At 42.1% G+C, this 16237-nt stretch overlaps 1 protein-coding gene across 1 annotated transcript in view; it reads right to left on the reverse strand.

The window, feature by feature from the left end:
• Nucleotides 1-16237, reverse strand: part of LOC145401600 (UDP-glycosyltransferase UGT5-like) — a 77986-nt gene that overhangs the window by 20940 nt on the left and 40809 nt on the right. Inside the window, exons 6-9 of the mRNA XM_080273794.1 lie at nucleotides 15922-16013; nucleotides 2233-2366; nucleotides 1893-2112; nucleotides 1149-1292 (exon numbers count right to left, since the gene is read on the reverse strand). Of these exons, the coding sequence (XP_080129920.1) occupies nucleotides 1149-1292; nucleotides 1893-2112; nucleotides 2233-2366; nucleotides 15922-16013 (590 nt within the window). The remainder of the gene's footprint in view (nucleotides 1-1148; nucleotides 1293-1892; nucleotides 2113-2232; nucleotides 2367-15921; nucleotides 16014-16237) is intronic.

Here is a 16237-nt window from a genome sequence, read left to right on the forward strand (position 1 = left end):
CTGCACTACACCAAAACGGACTGCACTTCACACAAACTGAACTGACACCCGACTAAACTTGTAATAATCTCTACTTCATCTTATATAAGCTTGCATTACTCTCGAAACTACGTGTTTACTCTCGACGGGCAACAGTTGCCAACTCGGAAACAGCCTAAAACATGCCAGTGTTGTCTTACATTACATAACACTCTAAATCATTACCCATACGAACTTAAACTACATAATTTAACAAGCAATCACTAAAATAAAACATTATAGAGAAAAAGAGCATAAAAATTAATGTACAACTTACGAAGTAACTACGTTCACAAACAACAGGCAAACTGGCAACTCTGATGACTCGTACTGGAACTTACGGTACAGGAAATGTCTCGAAGGTATGAGGCTACCTAACTGGCAAATCTCCATTCATAACAGTAGAGTAAAAATGCTGCCCTAGGCTGACATAATCAGGACTACTGCAGCCTATCTTCAGGCTCAGCCATGCTTTGGCCCCCAAACAAGCAAAGAAAAAAAAATTTTCTTTTCATTTCTAGCCATTATTACCAAGCCAAATTAATAAGTGAAACATTATTGTGCTCCGCGATAAACAAAATGAAATAGAGACGATAATGTAATAAACTAGAGAGCACAAATATTGTTGCTTATATAAACTAATCAAAATCTATTATATAGCTTAACTATTATGTATCTACAATAATTCTATGTAGTACAAAGTCTCCTTATACACAGACCAAGCACTCTAATACCCCGTCTCCTGTTCAAAAGTTAGGCAGTAAGCGATAAGCTCTCAGCTGTATTGTTCAGCAGGGTTTTGCTCTCATGCAGGACAATATTTCACTATTATACTTATATGTAGAGTAATTTCATACCTGTACTTTCTGACCATATTCATTTGGAATCGTCTTTATACTGTAAATATCATGAATGCTTGTTTTCAGCCCCTCCTACCGAGAGCTGTAGTTTCAATATAACACCCTAGTGTTACCAGTGTCAAAAAAAAAAAAAAAAATACAGCAGTGTTTCCAGAATTAGATAATCATAAAACCAACGACATCACTGATAGGTAGTAAACCATCATAAAGCAGCCATGTTACCAGCATCATAGGGTATAAGAACTACTGTATTACCATTAGAATTCATACCATGGCATATCTAAAGCAGGGCAGCGGAGGTGTGCAGCTCCCTTATGCCTCATGACATATTCCACCCAGTACACAGCCACCTCACTGGGATGCTGAGGTTGGTCCTTCATCACCGCAGATTGGTGCGCTACCCGTGTTTTGAACCTGAGGGTAAAGTAAGTATTAAAAACTATAAAACTGCGTTTCAGGAAAGTACTTAATGATTTTTACTGAGGATATCACAAAACAATTTCACTCAGGAACAGGAAACTTCCATCAGGTATAGTATTAATGGAAGTGGAGTTATGTGCATTACTCTGGAACATCATTTATGTTTCCTGATCGATACAGGCTTTGTTTCAATTATGAACATGACCATCAGTTCTATAAATCATGAAAATTGTCAATTAAAAGGAGTTTGCCACTGAAACCTCGTGTATGTCTGGTGCTGAAAATGGAAGAATTTGCAACACCTGCATAGGTTTTAGGTTTTGTAAAAGGTGATTAAAGTCAGACCTGCAACAGGATGGGAAATTTTCCCCTTCCTAATGGCTTAAAGATAAACAAACCATTTGTATTTCGAACACCATTGTCTCTAACACCGAGGAGAGGAGAATGAAAGAGACTTATTTAACCTTTGAGTTGTATCTTGCAAGATATGAGAGTGCATTGCTCAAAATTTCACTGAAACTTGATTTTAGAGAAAGAGGATAATTATGATTATAAGAATAAAAATTCATTACAGAGGAGTATTAAAAAACTTACTCATCGTTTGTCATTACAAATTGTATCTTCTCCTTCAGTGTGTCTGGCGTGAGGTCGTCCCAGAGCAACAGGCTACCCCAGCCGTCACTCTCTACTTCCCTCATGTTGGTCTCCTGGTCTCCAAACACAGGCATTCCCAGGACCGGCACCCCATGGTACATGGATTCCATAGTGCTGTGCAGTCCCCCGTGAGTGATGAACAATCGCAACCGAGAGTCACCTTGGGAAATGGTCATTAAATTTAAGAAAAAAAAACCGTAACTAACAGAATGTCAAGGCAAGACATGAACAGTGGTTCTAACACTATCCTCAATTAGAACAAAGGGTTTTGAGTTCGTACCAAGAATATCCTGCTGGGGGAGCCACTTGCCAAGCCGGACATTGGGGGGAAGGTCCTCCATTGTGTCCTTGTCCCACTTCCACAGGACTCTCTGTTTCAGTGACCCGAACACCTCCACCAAGGTCTTCCGATGTCTAGCCAACACAGTAGAAATACAGTTATTTCTCAGCATAACAATTTAAAGAATAACAGTACCAGCTATATGGCAACACTAGTTGGTGTTCTCTAGAGTCAAGTTTCCATGATTAATTAGTTGGGTGAGTACTACATTATTACCACCCCTTCTGTCTGTTCCAAAAGTAATTTATTCAGCTTAGAGGAAGGCTGTCAGACTAGAGGAAATAAATATGAATTGGATTTATTGGACTGTCACTCTTTTTTTCTCGAAACCTGTCTAACATTTATTGTCAGACGACTGCGGGAGAACTACTTGACTTATAAGATTTTTTTTTTTTTACTGGACAAGGAAATGGTTTTGATAGTCCAAATCATTGATATATATAAACACAGATGCGACATCGATTGATGCAAGTGACCGCCATCTTGGTACTTGTAGTAGAATAGTGCTGCAATGTGCTTGGAACACAGTTTTATGCCTTTTTGGGATGAGATAATTCAGAACTATGCCATCGTGTGCAGCGATCAACTGCACAAACAGACAATTCCAGGCCTGTGGGAGAACCTTTCATCGGTGAGTTTGCATGATAAGGAGTATTTAGCTTGTGTTTTTGCATACTGAATTGCTTCTCATGTGGTCTCACAGCAGTATGCAGTACCTAAGGCAGTAACTAAGACATTGTTGCGATATGGTGGACCTTTGGTAGAATTTCAGTCCTAGGGAACTTCCCAAAATGTGGCACAAATAAGTGGTGTGTCTGTGATGACCTGTGATAACTAGAGGGCTATCGAATGACGTTACAATGGCTGTTCTACGATATATGGTATAGAAAGCACTCAATTTTCAACTTTTCTGAAGTGATCATATTAACATTTTTATACATTTGTCTCCCATATAACCCCCCTTAAAAGCATCACCCAGGGATTTCACTTGGTGTGCTATGTCTTCTAGAGGGTTCCTACCGATTTGTCAATTTTCAGAGAAAACGGAAAAACGACTTCCATACACGCACGTGTTTGGATTAGATGGCAGTAAAATTGCAGCTTCTGTCACTGTGCAGTGGCTTCAGCACTCGCATTGAACCAGTGTAGCAAGCGCACACCATCTGTAGAGCTCAGTGATCCAAATGGAAGGGGTATAAGAGGTCTGTTCAGAAAGTATCCGACCTTAGGCTCCCCCCAAAAAAATAAATAGCTAACCTTTTGAGCCAGGACACTTATCCCCCTGAAAGTAGGCTCCTTCTGACATGACAGTAGCCCAGTGTTCTTTCCACTGTCTGAAACATTTTTCAAAGTCGGTTTTCGGTACCTCCTGCAGATGCTTCGTTGCATTCATGATTTCTTTTGTCTCAAATGGGGAACCCTTCAGCGCAGTTTTGAGTATGGGGAATAACCAAAAGTCGCATGAAGCCATGTCTGGTGATTGTCTGATGAACGTGTGGGATGTTGTGCTTGGCTAAAAATTCCTATATCATCTCAGAAGAATGGGCAGGGACATTGTCATGGTGCAGCTTCCAACATGCTGCTTTCCAAAGGTCTGGCCTCTTCTGCTAAAGTGCATCATGAAGACGACAGAGAACTCGACACTGACAGTCCGACCTTCCAGTGTGTATGCATCATGCACAACACCACGGTAGTCGAGAAAAAACTGTCAACAGGCGAGTGCATTTCACCTTGCTGTGGAGCTGTTGTGCCATTTTTGGCCCAGGCGACTCTGCATACTTCCACTGGGACGACCGTGGTTTGGTTTCTGGGACATACCCGTACACCAAAGTCTCATCTCCAGCGATAAGTCACCAGAAAGTCTGGATCGCGGCACACTCCAACATGTCTTGAGCAACGTTCATCCAAGAGAAGGGCTCATGACGAATGCAACAAAGGACCTGCAGGACATACCAAAAACTGACTTTGAAAAATGTTTCAGGCTGTGGAAGGTGCGCTGGGCTACTTGTGTCAATTCAGCAGGTGCCTACTTTGAGGGGAATTAGTGTCCTAGCTCAACAGGTTAGTTTTTTATTTATTTTTTAGAGCCTAAGGTCCAATACATTAAGAACAGACTTTGTACATGGAGTGAGAGAGTTGGAGGCTTAGACATGGATTGTTGTTGTGGTGAGAGTGATGTATGTAAATGTTGAAAGTATCAGCAAAGTCACTGGAACTTACAGTGAAGTATCTGAGAGTAGCACTTGCAGCCTAATGAACGGTTCTGTGCCTGGATTTTCGTCCATATTAAGGGCAAAATTTTCAGTGATTACAGTTCTGCAGCACTAAATTTCTACCTGTTTCTTAGTTTGTCTATGATAACACTCTGCAGGTTTGGGAGAATCAAAACCTGGTGTGTGCTATGAGTGTAGGATTCAAATCGCCTCAAGTTTCTATTGCGGCCTGTTATGGACTTGCGTTCTTATGGGAATAAGCAGGATACGGCTGGCCGTTACTAAAAGTGTTAAGACTAGGATACATCAGGGATTAGTCCTAGGCCCACAGTTGTTCGTAAGGGTCATGGAAACATCATCACGAGATTTGAAGGAGAGGTGCCTATGGGATCTTTTATAAGCAGATATTCTATTGCTGATGGCAGTTAGTGTAAAAAAATGTATTGAAGAATTCCAAAAGTGGAGAGAAACTTGGTCCACTATTAAAAATCAGGAAATCAGTGATATTTGGGATGGTTTCGGACTTGGGTAAATGGTCATGTTTTGTATGTAGTTTGCATATGGGTAGGATTATCTGTAGTACATTATGTGTTGGATGTAAACACTGGGCATAAAGGAGATGTAGAGGAGTGCTTGATTACTTGAGACTTGTGGGAGTTTTTTAGTGTAGTAGATGTAGCGGCGTTGCCAGATCACTCGAAGCTTGACCAATAAGATCCGTGGTAAGAGGTAAGTCACTGGAAATTGTAAATAGATTTGCTACCTTATTGATGGCAACATTACTAGGGAGGATGTCGAGCAGAGTGCTGTTGCAAGGGTGACGGTGAGTAGGGCATGGAAAGATTCAAATAACTGCTACCCATCCTGACCCTTGAATGTTCTCATTGTCCACAAAAGGGAAAACGTTTCGCACCTGTGACAGGAGCCACGCTGTAAGACAGTGAACGTAGGGTAACGGAGGAAGCTACAGGAAGACTGAAACGAAAAGACATGCGAATGACTCGATAAATATGAGGAGTAAAGGTGACTGATGGGAGTATCCTCAGAAGAATGGAGATGGCGGCTGGGAGTGAAATGTATCATAAAGGAAATAGAAAGGTGATTGAGATAGCTTGTACTGTCAATGGAATGAACTGAGTGAGTTGAGCGAGGGTATGTAGTTGTTTACAGATACCAGGCCATCGACAGAGAGGTAGTTTGGGAAAGGCACTGGACAAGCTGGTGTGTGCCGACCACAGAGCTGGAGGTATTAATAGAAAGCAGATGGTGGGAGTGCTATCGGATGAAACTGTCTGACCCATAAAACATGTAATGTAGACGTAAAACTGACAACAGTAATAAAAATAATAATAATAATAATAATCCATCCATCCATCCATCATCCAACTCTACGATGCACCATGTGGAGTGCAGAAGCCCGAGAATAGGCAATTTGAACCTGACATTTAAGATGAGCGTGACCAGCCTTACTCATCCCGGAATGGCATTACATGAACAATAACCCCAACCATCCCTTGGATATAAACCTTCACCGGCTCAATCCAATTGGAGCGCTGTAATTACCCGCTAAACCACCAGGCGCCAGAATTTGGTTATATGGTTACCACCCAGCGTAGTAAACGGTTTCCTAGTGTACAGGAAACCATTAGGCTTGTCACTCAGTGTAGAGTCACCCGTAGGCAGAAGGAAGAGGATAGAGTGAAGGAAAGAAAGACAAAAGAGGGAGTGTAAAGTCACCCGTAGGCAGAAGGACGAGGAAAGAATGAAGTAAAGAAAGACAGAAGAGGAAGGAAGGAACGGAGAGAGAAGAGGAAAGGGCAGACACCCGAGAGCAGCACTACATCGAGTGAGTGGATGGTGAGCGCCCCCACCTACCACAATATAATAATGATAATAATAATCATCTGGTAAATTGCCAATATGCCGGGAATCGAACCCGGAACTCTCAGGTGAGAGCCAGGCAGCATACCTCTACACCACGACCAGGTAAAAGTTAATTTACATTGTCACAATCTTGTAACCAACGTCCCTCCGCCCCCACTGTGGGCATCAAGAGGATGAGTTAACCCCCTGGCACTCGGGCAAGTAGATGCTTTTAATCTATCCCAAGCACTTACGGCAAGTCAGAATGAAGAGAGAAACCTGTACTGTACACAGGAAAAATCATCTGATAAATTGCCAATATCTTCATTCTGACTTGCCGTAAGTGTTTGGGATAGAATAAAAGCATCTACTTGCCCGAGTGCCAGGGGGTTAACTCACCCTCTTCATGCCCACAGTGGGGGCGGAGGGACGTTGGTTACAAGATTGTGACAACGTGACTTAACTTTTACCTGGTCGTGGTGTAGTGGTATGCTGCCTGGCTCTCACCTGAGAGTTCCGGGTTCGATTCACGACATATTGGCAAGTTATCAGATGATTTTTCCTGTGTACAGTATAGGTTTCTCTCTTCATAATAATAATCATCACCATCATCATCACCATCATCAACATCACCACCACCACCACCACAACCATCATCATCATCATCATCTAATCCTGTGCTGCCCCATGAGGAGCATAGGAGGCCGGGGCTAGGCAAGTTGGTCCTGACATTTAAGATGAGAGTGACCAGCCTCACTCATCCCTGAGTAGCATTACGTGAGCAATAAACCTCAACCATCCCTTGGATATAAACCTGCACAGGCTTAATCCGATTTGAGCGCCCTAATTATCCACTGAACCACCAGGTGCCATAATAATAATACTAAAAATAATAATAATAAAATAATAATAATAATAATAATAATTAATGATGATAATAATAATATTAATAATAATAAAATAATTAATAATAATAATAATAATAATAATAACAATAACAGTAACAACAACAAAAATAATAATAATGAAAATAATAAGGTCCACAGAAGTTCAACCCTACCTCCACGCAGCACGTACTAGGCAACGTTGGTATGGCAAGCCAGCAATACATGCTGCTAAAGGGGCTCTGATAATCTGACATGATGATGTCAGTACAACGAACCAGACCACAACGGTCGTCCCGCGGGTCAACAAGGACCGTTACCTCCAGTGAAGGACCAGGCTAGGATAGAAAATTGTGTTCGTGGAAAACTCTCCCCACCACGTAATAAAGGAACACCACAACGAGGAGAATCCTTGCAGAGGCCTTCTATGTTCATCAACCAAAAACAAACGAAGAAACAAACAAACAAAAGGATCAAACAAATGGTCATGGGAAGAGTACAAAGACGTCGAGGAAGCATTCAACACTACTTCACTAAACCCAGCAGAGATATCAACCGAAGCTGCGTACAACATCTGGGGAGAAAAATGCCTCACAGACAGGCAGAATTTGGGAGCCAATAAACTGGCAGATATCCGGCAGGACATCATCAAGAGCAGTGGTAGCGGATTCTGAAAGGTGTCTGGGTTACGAGAAAATCTCCGAGAACTTTTGCGATGTGCATTCGAGGCTTTGACAAGTGGTATTCTGGAGAGTGTTGCACGACAATCTTAAGACCAACACCAGGTTGCGCCAGCGCAAGTGTTGTCCAATCAAGGAGCGGAAGGTTTCGCTATTTAAACCTAAGTAACCAATCACAGTACACCGGAGTATGACGTCATACTGGTAGCAGACGATGTTTCCACACCGCCAGTCATAATTTCCAAGACAGTATTGAAGCAGTGGAAGACCACCAAAATATTATGTAAAGAAGGGCAGTGAACTTCTCAGAGGATGAAATAAGTGCGTTGATTCATAATTTTTTCGACACTGTGTCATGTAGGCTATCACCATATTTTAGATGAGTTTCTTCTCAACACTGGCATGTTTAATCGAATTTTTGTGAACATTATATCAATAGGCTATAATTTGTTTGTAGTAAAGGCAATATTGGTCGACAATGCTAGTTTTACAACATATGTCGAAGTAGTACTTGCTCCGTTTTAGTATTCTGGCATCGTCTACGACGGGCTGCTGCCACTTGTACTTATTATTTTTTGAAAAATCGCAACAGTTGTATGCACTTAAGGATTAATTGATGCATGATTTAATTCTGAGGATTTGAGGGATGTTTGAGCTACAATATTTGTAAAAGTAGGAGAGTTATAAGGCTTACGATGTACTTAGGGCTGGCCTTCACATGGCGCAACTCTAAGAGGAGAATTAACAACGCCGCATAGGGTTTGCACTCGTTTTCTAGGGCTCTAGAATATGCACTTAAGTGAAAAGTTGCTCTTACTCCCAAAGATGGTGGATTTGCGAGGATTTCTGAGCTTTCAGAATCCGCCCCGTGGTTCTTAACCTATTTGCTACGACGCCCCCCTCTAGTAGTTGGTCCTTCCCTCCACGTCCCTCTCGCATCTTCAACCAAATTGATAAAATTCCCTCACAGATTTTAAGGAAAAACTGAAAAAAAACGTGTTTTTAGTCTTTTTATTGAGCATGAAATCTGTGCAAACAATATACCCAGCACATTTAATGAAGTTACTTTCCTACAAATTTAATGAGATATTTGACACTGCTTCTTAGCTACCAGATCTTGAATGTGTGGTCAAATGCCAGAGGGTGCACAGCGTAAGTCCCCTTCAACGTTCAGCCTGTTTCTGTACTTGGTCTTGACAGCAAAGATCATGGAAAATACAGCTTCACAAAGATACGTGGACCCAAACATTGTCAGAATCCGAAGAGCTTGATGTGAGATCAGAGGATAAACAGGAAGCTACTTGACCAAGAACATCTCAAGATCTAGTTCTTTGAAGTCTTCCTCAGCTGAGGAGTTGAACTTTAACTCAATAAACTCCTCTTGCGCGTCATCTGAAACATCAGCTACTTCACATTGAAATGGGTTCGTGATGAATTCCGGGCTTTACTCTTCTCATCAATCTATCTATCTATCTATCTATCTATCTGGGTTCGTGATGAATTCCGGGCTTTACTCTTCTCATCAGTCTATCTATCTATCTATCTATCTATCTGGGTTCGTGATGAATTCCGGGCTTTACTCTTCTCATCAATCTATCTATCTATCTATCTATCTATCTATCTATATATATATATATATATATATATATATATATATATATATATATATATATATGTGTGTGTGTGTGTGTGTGTGTGTGTGTGTGTCCGACTCTGGGCATAAGCTTCATAGCCTGTTATCAATGTCCAGTAGTCCTCCTACGTTCATACACCCACACATTTCACCACTTTGGCGCTAACACTCACCATCCATATTGAATACATGCTAGGGCTGTCTCATACAGGACTGGTGTACTGGTATTAGCGGGGGTATTTGTACGATATGTCGGTGGGTCTTCTAGTAGATCAGTAAAGCCTGCTTTAACGAAGTTCAAATCCTTAAACTGTTCCCCGCCCCAGCAGGGATTCGAACCTGCGTCCACTGGGACTGCAGGCCACCTTTCTACCAAGTCAGCCACCGCCTCCCCAAAATATCTGGTAAGTATCTGATGAATTCTGCTTTCAAGTCAGTCAGATGAACGATTTTTTATTTCTCAAAATCAAGGTAACTGTGAACGAGACCAGAATCCAAGTTACTAATGCTGGTTGTATTTCCATCCTGAATTCGACATTTCCAGAGATCGAGTTTGGCCATGAACGCTCGAATGGTGTTGTGTTGCATGATGATGATGTTTTTCCCTTGTAGTTTAAGGTTGATCGCATTCAGCGTTTTGAAGATGTCCACCTTGTAAGCCAGAGAGAGCAGAAAGCCTTCAGACTGGAACTTGTCATGGAGATCTGCCTTCTGCTGTGGATCTACAAATATTGCTACTTCTTCTCGCAGTTAATAAAGCCGTCCAAGCATGTTTTGTATTTCCTTCATAATCATCTCGATATCAGCCACGCTCTTGTTAAGAGAATTGCAAATATAATTGGAGAAATTCCTACTTTTTCCCCCAGGCTCGCACCCCCCAGGTTAAGAATCTGTGGTCAAGAGCAAATGACTGACAGACCTGGAAATTAAGATCATCCAGTAAAAGATAAAGGAGAGTGCTCCAAATATCAACACTGGGAATATAAACATCAACAGACCAAATGAGACGCCACCAGCTGATGAAGAGGAAGAACAGACATAGACCAACAGTACTGACCCTTCACAAACAAGACACCAAAAACAGACAGTCCATAAGGAAAACGGAAATCATAAAGCAAAAGAGATGACAGCAAGTATCCGGCAGAAATGGGAAGGAAACGTAAATTAAAGAACGACCACTGATCACCAGGATCAAGAAAGACGGCCAATTCAAAGAAGCCATCAGAGTCGCAAACGAAGCCATCCAAACAATCTAGGACGAGATTTCATGAGCAATGACCCTTAATAGAAATCAACCAGCTAATACTCGCAGCTGCTTGAACCACTGCAGACACCGTAGACCAAGAAAAAGAAGACCAAGAAAACAACAGACAGGGAACAGAAAGCAACCAACTTGGGAGGAGAAAATTGAGGGGATACGGAAACTACGGGAATAACTGCTCTCCTGAGAGAAACTGAAAAGAACTCCAACATCAAAGGGCGAAAAGGAAAGAGTTCGAACTAAAGCATAACATCGAACAGAAGGAATATATACCAACAGCCAAGCAGGTGATGATGAAACAGATTCAAGTCAAGGTGCAGAGACTAAGGAAATTTGACAAGAGAAACAAATTCTTTAGACAAAATAAAATCTTCAAAAACGTTAAGAAATTCTATCAAGAACTTGGCAAGAAGATAGTTGTCAATGAACCAACCACCATCAGTGAAGTTGAAGAGTTCTGGAGTAATGTCTGGGGGTGCAATAAAAGACACAGTGAGGGAGCTATTTGGATCTAGCAACAACAGGACTAACACAAAGACATAATCAAGAATGGTCCGACATTAATGAAGACAAAGAATCAAGAATGGTCCGACAATAATACCACAGAGACCACTGCTGCCATCAACAAGACGAGCAACTGGAAATCACTGGAGATAGATGGAATTATCAACTGCTGGATCTACCCAGTATCCACGCAGACCTCACATGGGCCCACAATGACGTTGTAAAGAATCCGGAGAAATGCCCAGAGTGGCTCACACAGGGAATCATGTACCTGCTCCCAAAGACAGATGAGACACAGCTTCCAAAGAATTACAAATCCATCATCTGCCTTCCAGCAGTGTTTAAGATACTCACTTCCATCATCACCGAGAGGACTTACAGCTTCCTTGGCAAAAGCAGTTTGCTACCACCAGAAGAGAAGGGATGTAGGAAAGGAAGTTATGGAAGCAAAGACCAGCTGCTTATCAACAAAGCCAATTTTGCGGGCTCACGGCCTTTGGTTCCTTCTTGCTCACATAAAAAAAAAGGAAGGCATTTGACAGTGAGCCACGCACATGGATAGAAAAGAGCCGTGGAGTCTATTGAGTCTGCCCAATAACCGTTTGATAAATCACTGAGAGCATGAAGACCTGTAAGACCATCCTAAATCTCCCTTATGAAAACCGGCCATTAACATCGAGACCAATCAACATTAGGAGTGGAATATTCCAAGGGGATTCACAATCACCACAGCTCTTCTGGCTTGTGCTGGCTCTACTCAGCAATCTACTGAACAACAGCAGTTATGTATATGAATTACAGAATGACAGACTGAACCACCTGTTCTATATGGTCGACCTTACAGCGTTTGCCAAAGACCACAGACACCAGAAGGGTATGAATCATCATCGTCAAGATTTTCGATGACGACATGAAGATGGAGGTTGGACAAGAAAAATGTGCCAGAGCCTCCTTTAAGACAGGAAAACTGACGAAAAGAAAAATTATAACCCTGACACTGACACCAAGATCAATGAGCTATAACAAGAGGGCACATACAAGGACTTAGGAATTAATGGGGGCGATGGCATGCAACACGCGGCCAAGAAGGAGAGCTGGAAATAGTACTACAAGAAAGTGCACATAGTACTGATGAATGAACTCAATGCAGCCAACAGATTTGAAGCTACTAACACACTAGCGATACCTGTAGTGAGGTACACTTCATCATAAATTAGAAACTTAATGACATCAAGAGACTGACACCAATACAAGAAAGATCCTTACGATAGAGAAGATGCACCACTCAAAGGCAGATGTTGACAGGCTGTACATACCCAGAGCTTGGAGGACGAAACCTGATACAACTCGAACTAGCCTGCAAAACTACCTCCGTAGGGCTAGGTACATACCTTAAAACAACAGATGACCCTCTCCTCCAAATAGCAAAACATCACGAAAAAGGGAAGAGAAGCAACTCCATCACAAAAGAAGCTGCAAAATTCGAGAAAGAGCTTGGCAGCCGAGATATCCCACCAACAAAAAATGAGGTAACAACTATGCCAAATGAATAAAACGGAAGACAAAATACCATTGCCAGCAATAAGAGGAAAGAATCTGGGAGGGTGAGGTGATGCATGGGAAGTACCCAAAAGAAACAAAAGAGGCACACGTAGACCAACAGAAGGCACAGCAGTGACTGAGGAATACTGGACTGAAGGCAGGGACAGAGGGCCCTGAACATCCTGCGAAGGATTAGAGTCTCGCCACCAGATCGTATCACCATCGCATCATCAAGAATGGAACAAACCCACAATGCAGGATTTGTGGAAGTTATGAATAAACGGTTGACCACATCATCTCAGGCTGTCCAGAACTGGCAAGGACCGAGTACATCCACCGGCACAACAAGGTGCAGCGTACCTGCGTTGGATGATCTACGAGAGTTATAACATCAAGACTGCCGAAAAATGTTATGAACATCAGCCGGCAACAGCCACCGAGAACAACGATGTCACCATGCTCTGGGATATGTCAATCCACACAAAGATAAAAGTCAACATGCTTGACATCATTATCAAGAACAAGGAAGAAAGAAGATGCATGCTAATAGATGTGGCAATTCCAGCTGAGACAAACACTTCTGTGAAAGTGAGAGGAAGCTGTCCATGTACAATGACCTAGAGAATGAAATGGGCAGGATGTGGGGTATAAAGAAAGAAACAACGCCAGTGGTCATTGGAGCACTAGGGCTTGTAAAGTAGGGCCTGGAGAAGTACACTGTCCGTATCCCAGGCAACGTGAACATCAACATAGGGCAAAAGATAGCTCTGCTCGGAACAGCACATAATATAATGCAGAAAGTGCTGTCAGTGGAGTAATGACTGCCCTATAGTTCCTTAGGTCCACAGTTTAGACCTGGACCTACAGGAAGTAACACATGATGCATGAAGGAATATATATATATATATATATATATATATATATATATATATATATATATATATATATATATATATATATATATATATATATTGCCAGACGCCATAATCCTGTAAGGGGTGGCCATTTGACTTTGAGTTATTTGTTTTACGGCGAGGGGCACCAACCCTCCACCAACCCACTTGTCGACACGTAGAGAGCACGTATGGTTTGATTATAAGGTTACCACCCAGCGTTGTAAATGGTTTCTTGGTTTACAGGATACCATTTGGCTTGTCACTCAGTGTAAAGCCACCTGTAAAGGAAAGAAAATCGATAAGAAGTGACAGGAAAGATGGAAAAAATAGGAAGAGAGGAGGGCAGGCATAGAAAAGGAATGATAAAGGCTAAGGAAGAAATAGGCATCACTACATCAAGTGAGTGGATGATGGTCGCCACCATATATATATATATATATATATATATATATATATACATACAGTAGGCTCGCACTGTGCGTGACATCACAGTGCGAGAATCGAATTGTGCGGGAGTGACCAAAATCATAACCAAAAACCTTGAATGCGCGCGTTTACCTCACAAAACAGGAGGTAGAGGCAAGGAGTGGCTTAAAAACTCCATTTTCCATCAGTACACGACCACCACCCCCTCACAACGCGCCAATAGTGACCTAGAGGCTCGTGGGGAAGGTGCTCAAGAGCAGTCTACAGTAAGATCTCGCCAATAACAACTTCAATAATAACGTTTTTGGCAATAACAGTAAGTTACAAGAGATACCCAGTTTCTATCATAATGACGTTTATTTCGCGAATACCAAGTTGCAATACTGCCAATACGTCCACAACAAGATGAGGAATGAAACAAACAAGCAAGAAGAGATGAAGGAAATTGCCGAAAATGTGAGCAGTAGCGAGGAGGAGAGGGAGTATCCTCCCCTCACCACCTCCCCTGACTCACCCACCGCCATCCCCTCCTCCTCCACTGCCCCACCTGACTCACCAGCCGCCTCCACCTCCACAGGCCCACCTGACTCACTTGCTTCACCTGGCATACGTGCAACCCCCACCATAATGACTGTTGCTGCATTCTGGAAGAAATGTAACATTCAACAGGCCGTAAATTTCTTCGTCAAAGCCTGGAATAATACAACACTGGCAACAGTTACACAAGCGTGATGCGGTCAAGGTGGTGGCGGGGGCACTGTAAGTGCATTGCCGCGCCTAAAGATTCCCTGTTGTTTAACTCCATCAGGCCTGTTGTCTACCGTTCTTAAGGTGACTGCCCATATTTTTGTTATTGTAGCTATATCTGTAGTACAATGTCTGAAAATTTTGACCTTTATTATGTCTCTAAGGGCCAAAAAAATTCCAGGTATTAGGGGGTACAATCCATATGTAATTTTTCCTATAAGATTATGTATTCTCAGTGAGCAAATTCACACTGCGCAAGGTCGTGGACCGCCCAAGCTCGCGCTCACTGTGCAAGCCTACTGTATATATATATATATATATATATATATATATATATATATATATATATATATATATATATATATATATATATATATATATATGTTTGTGGTAGATGGGGGCGCTCACCATCCACTCACTCAATGTAGTGCTACTCTCGGGTGTCTGCCCTGTCCTCTCCTCCATCCTTCTTTCCTTCCATCTTCTTCTGTCTTTCTTTCCTTCATTCTTTCCTCGTCTTTCTGCCTGCGGGTGACTTTACACTCCCTCTTCTGTTTTTCATTCCTTCATTCTTTCCTCTTCCTTCTGCCCGTGGCTAGACTTACAAGCCAAATGGTTTCCTGTACACCAGGAAACCATTTACTACGCTGGGTGGTAACCATATAACCAAATTTTGGCGCCTGGTGGTTTAGTGGGTAATTATTGTGCTCCAATCGGATTGAGCCGGTGAAGGTTTATATCCAAGGGATGCCACTCAGGGATGAGTGAGGCTGGTCACTCTCATCTTAAATGCCAGGACCAACTGCCTAGCCCCGGGCTCCTACACTCCTCATGAGGCAACGTAGGATTGGATGATGGATGGATATATATATATATATATATATATATATATATATATATATATATATATATATATATATATGTATATATATATATAATTATACACACACCTTTCTATTGAATATTTGACATTGACTCACTTCTCTGGCATGCTGGACGGTGTCACTGCTGATCCCAGGCTGAAGAATATAAAGCCATCCTTGCCAGCACCCTGCACCCAATCTTCCAAGTCCTGAAAAAAAACAGAAAACCATCTTCTTCTTTTAAAAAGATAGAAAAATAGATTGTGCACTTTTGGTACGAAGTGTAAGAGACGGCAGGATATACATGAGGCCCTGCACTCCACAAGGGGTAAAGCGCCATACCATCTGAAACCTAGTTTTTTCCACCAGCTGCTCTCTCAAACACAACCCTATGACTCCACGAAGTCGCTCTGCTCAGTTCAGACTTTCACCC

This window comes from Coenobita brevimanus, chromosome 56, assembly GCF_032717465.1.
Source record: "Coenobita brevimanus isolate Jiangsu-jjx chromosome 56, ASM3271746v2, whole genome shotgun sequence".
Taxonomy (NCBI): Eukaryota; Metazoa; Arthropoda; class Malacostraca; order Decapoda; family Coenobitidae; genus Coenobita; species Coenobita brevimanus.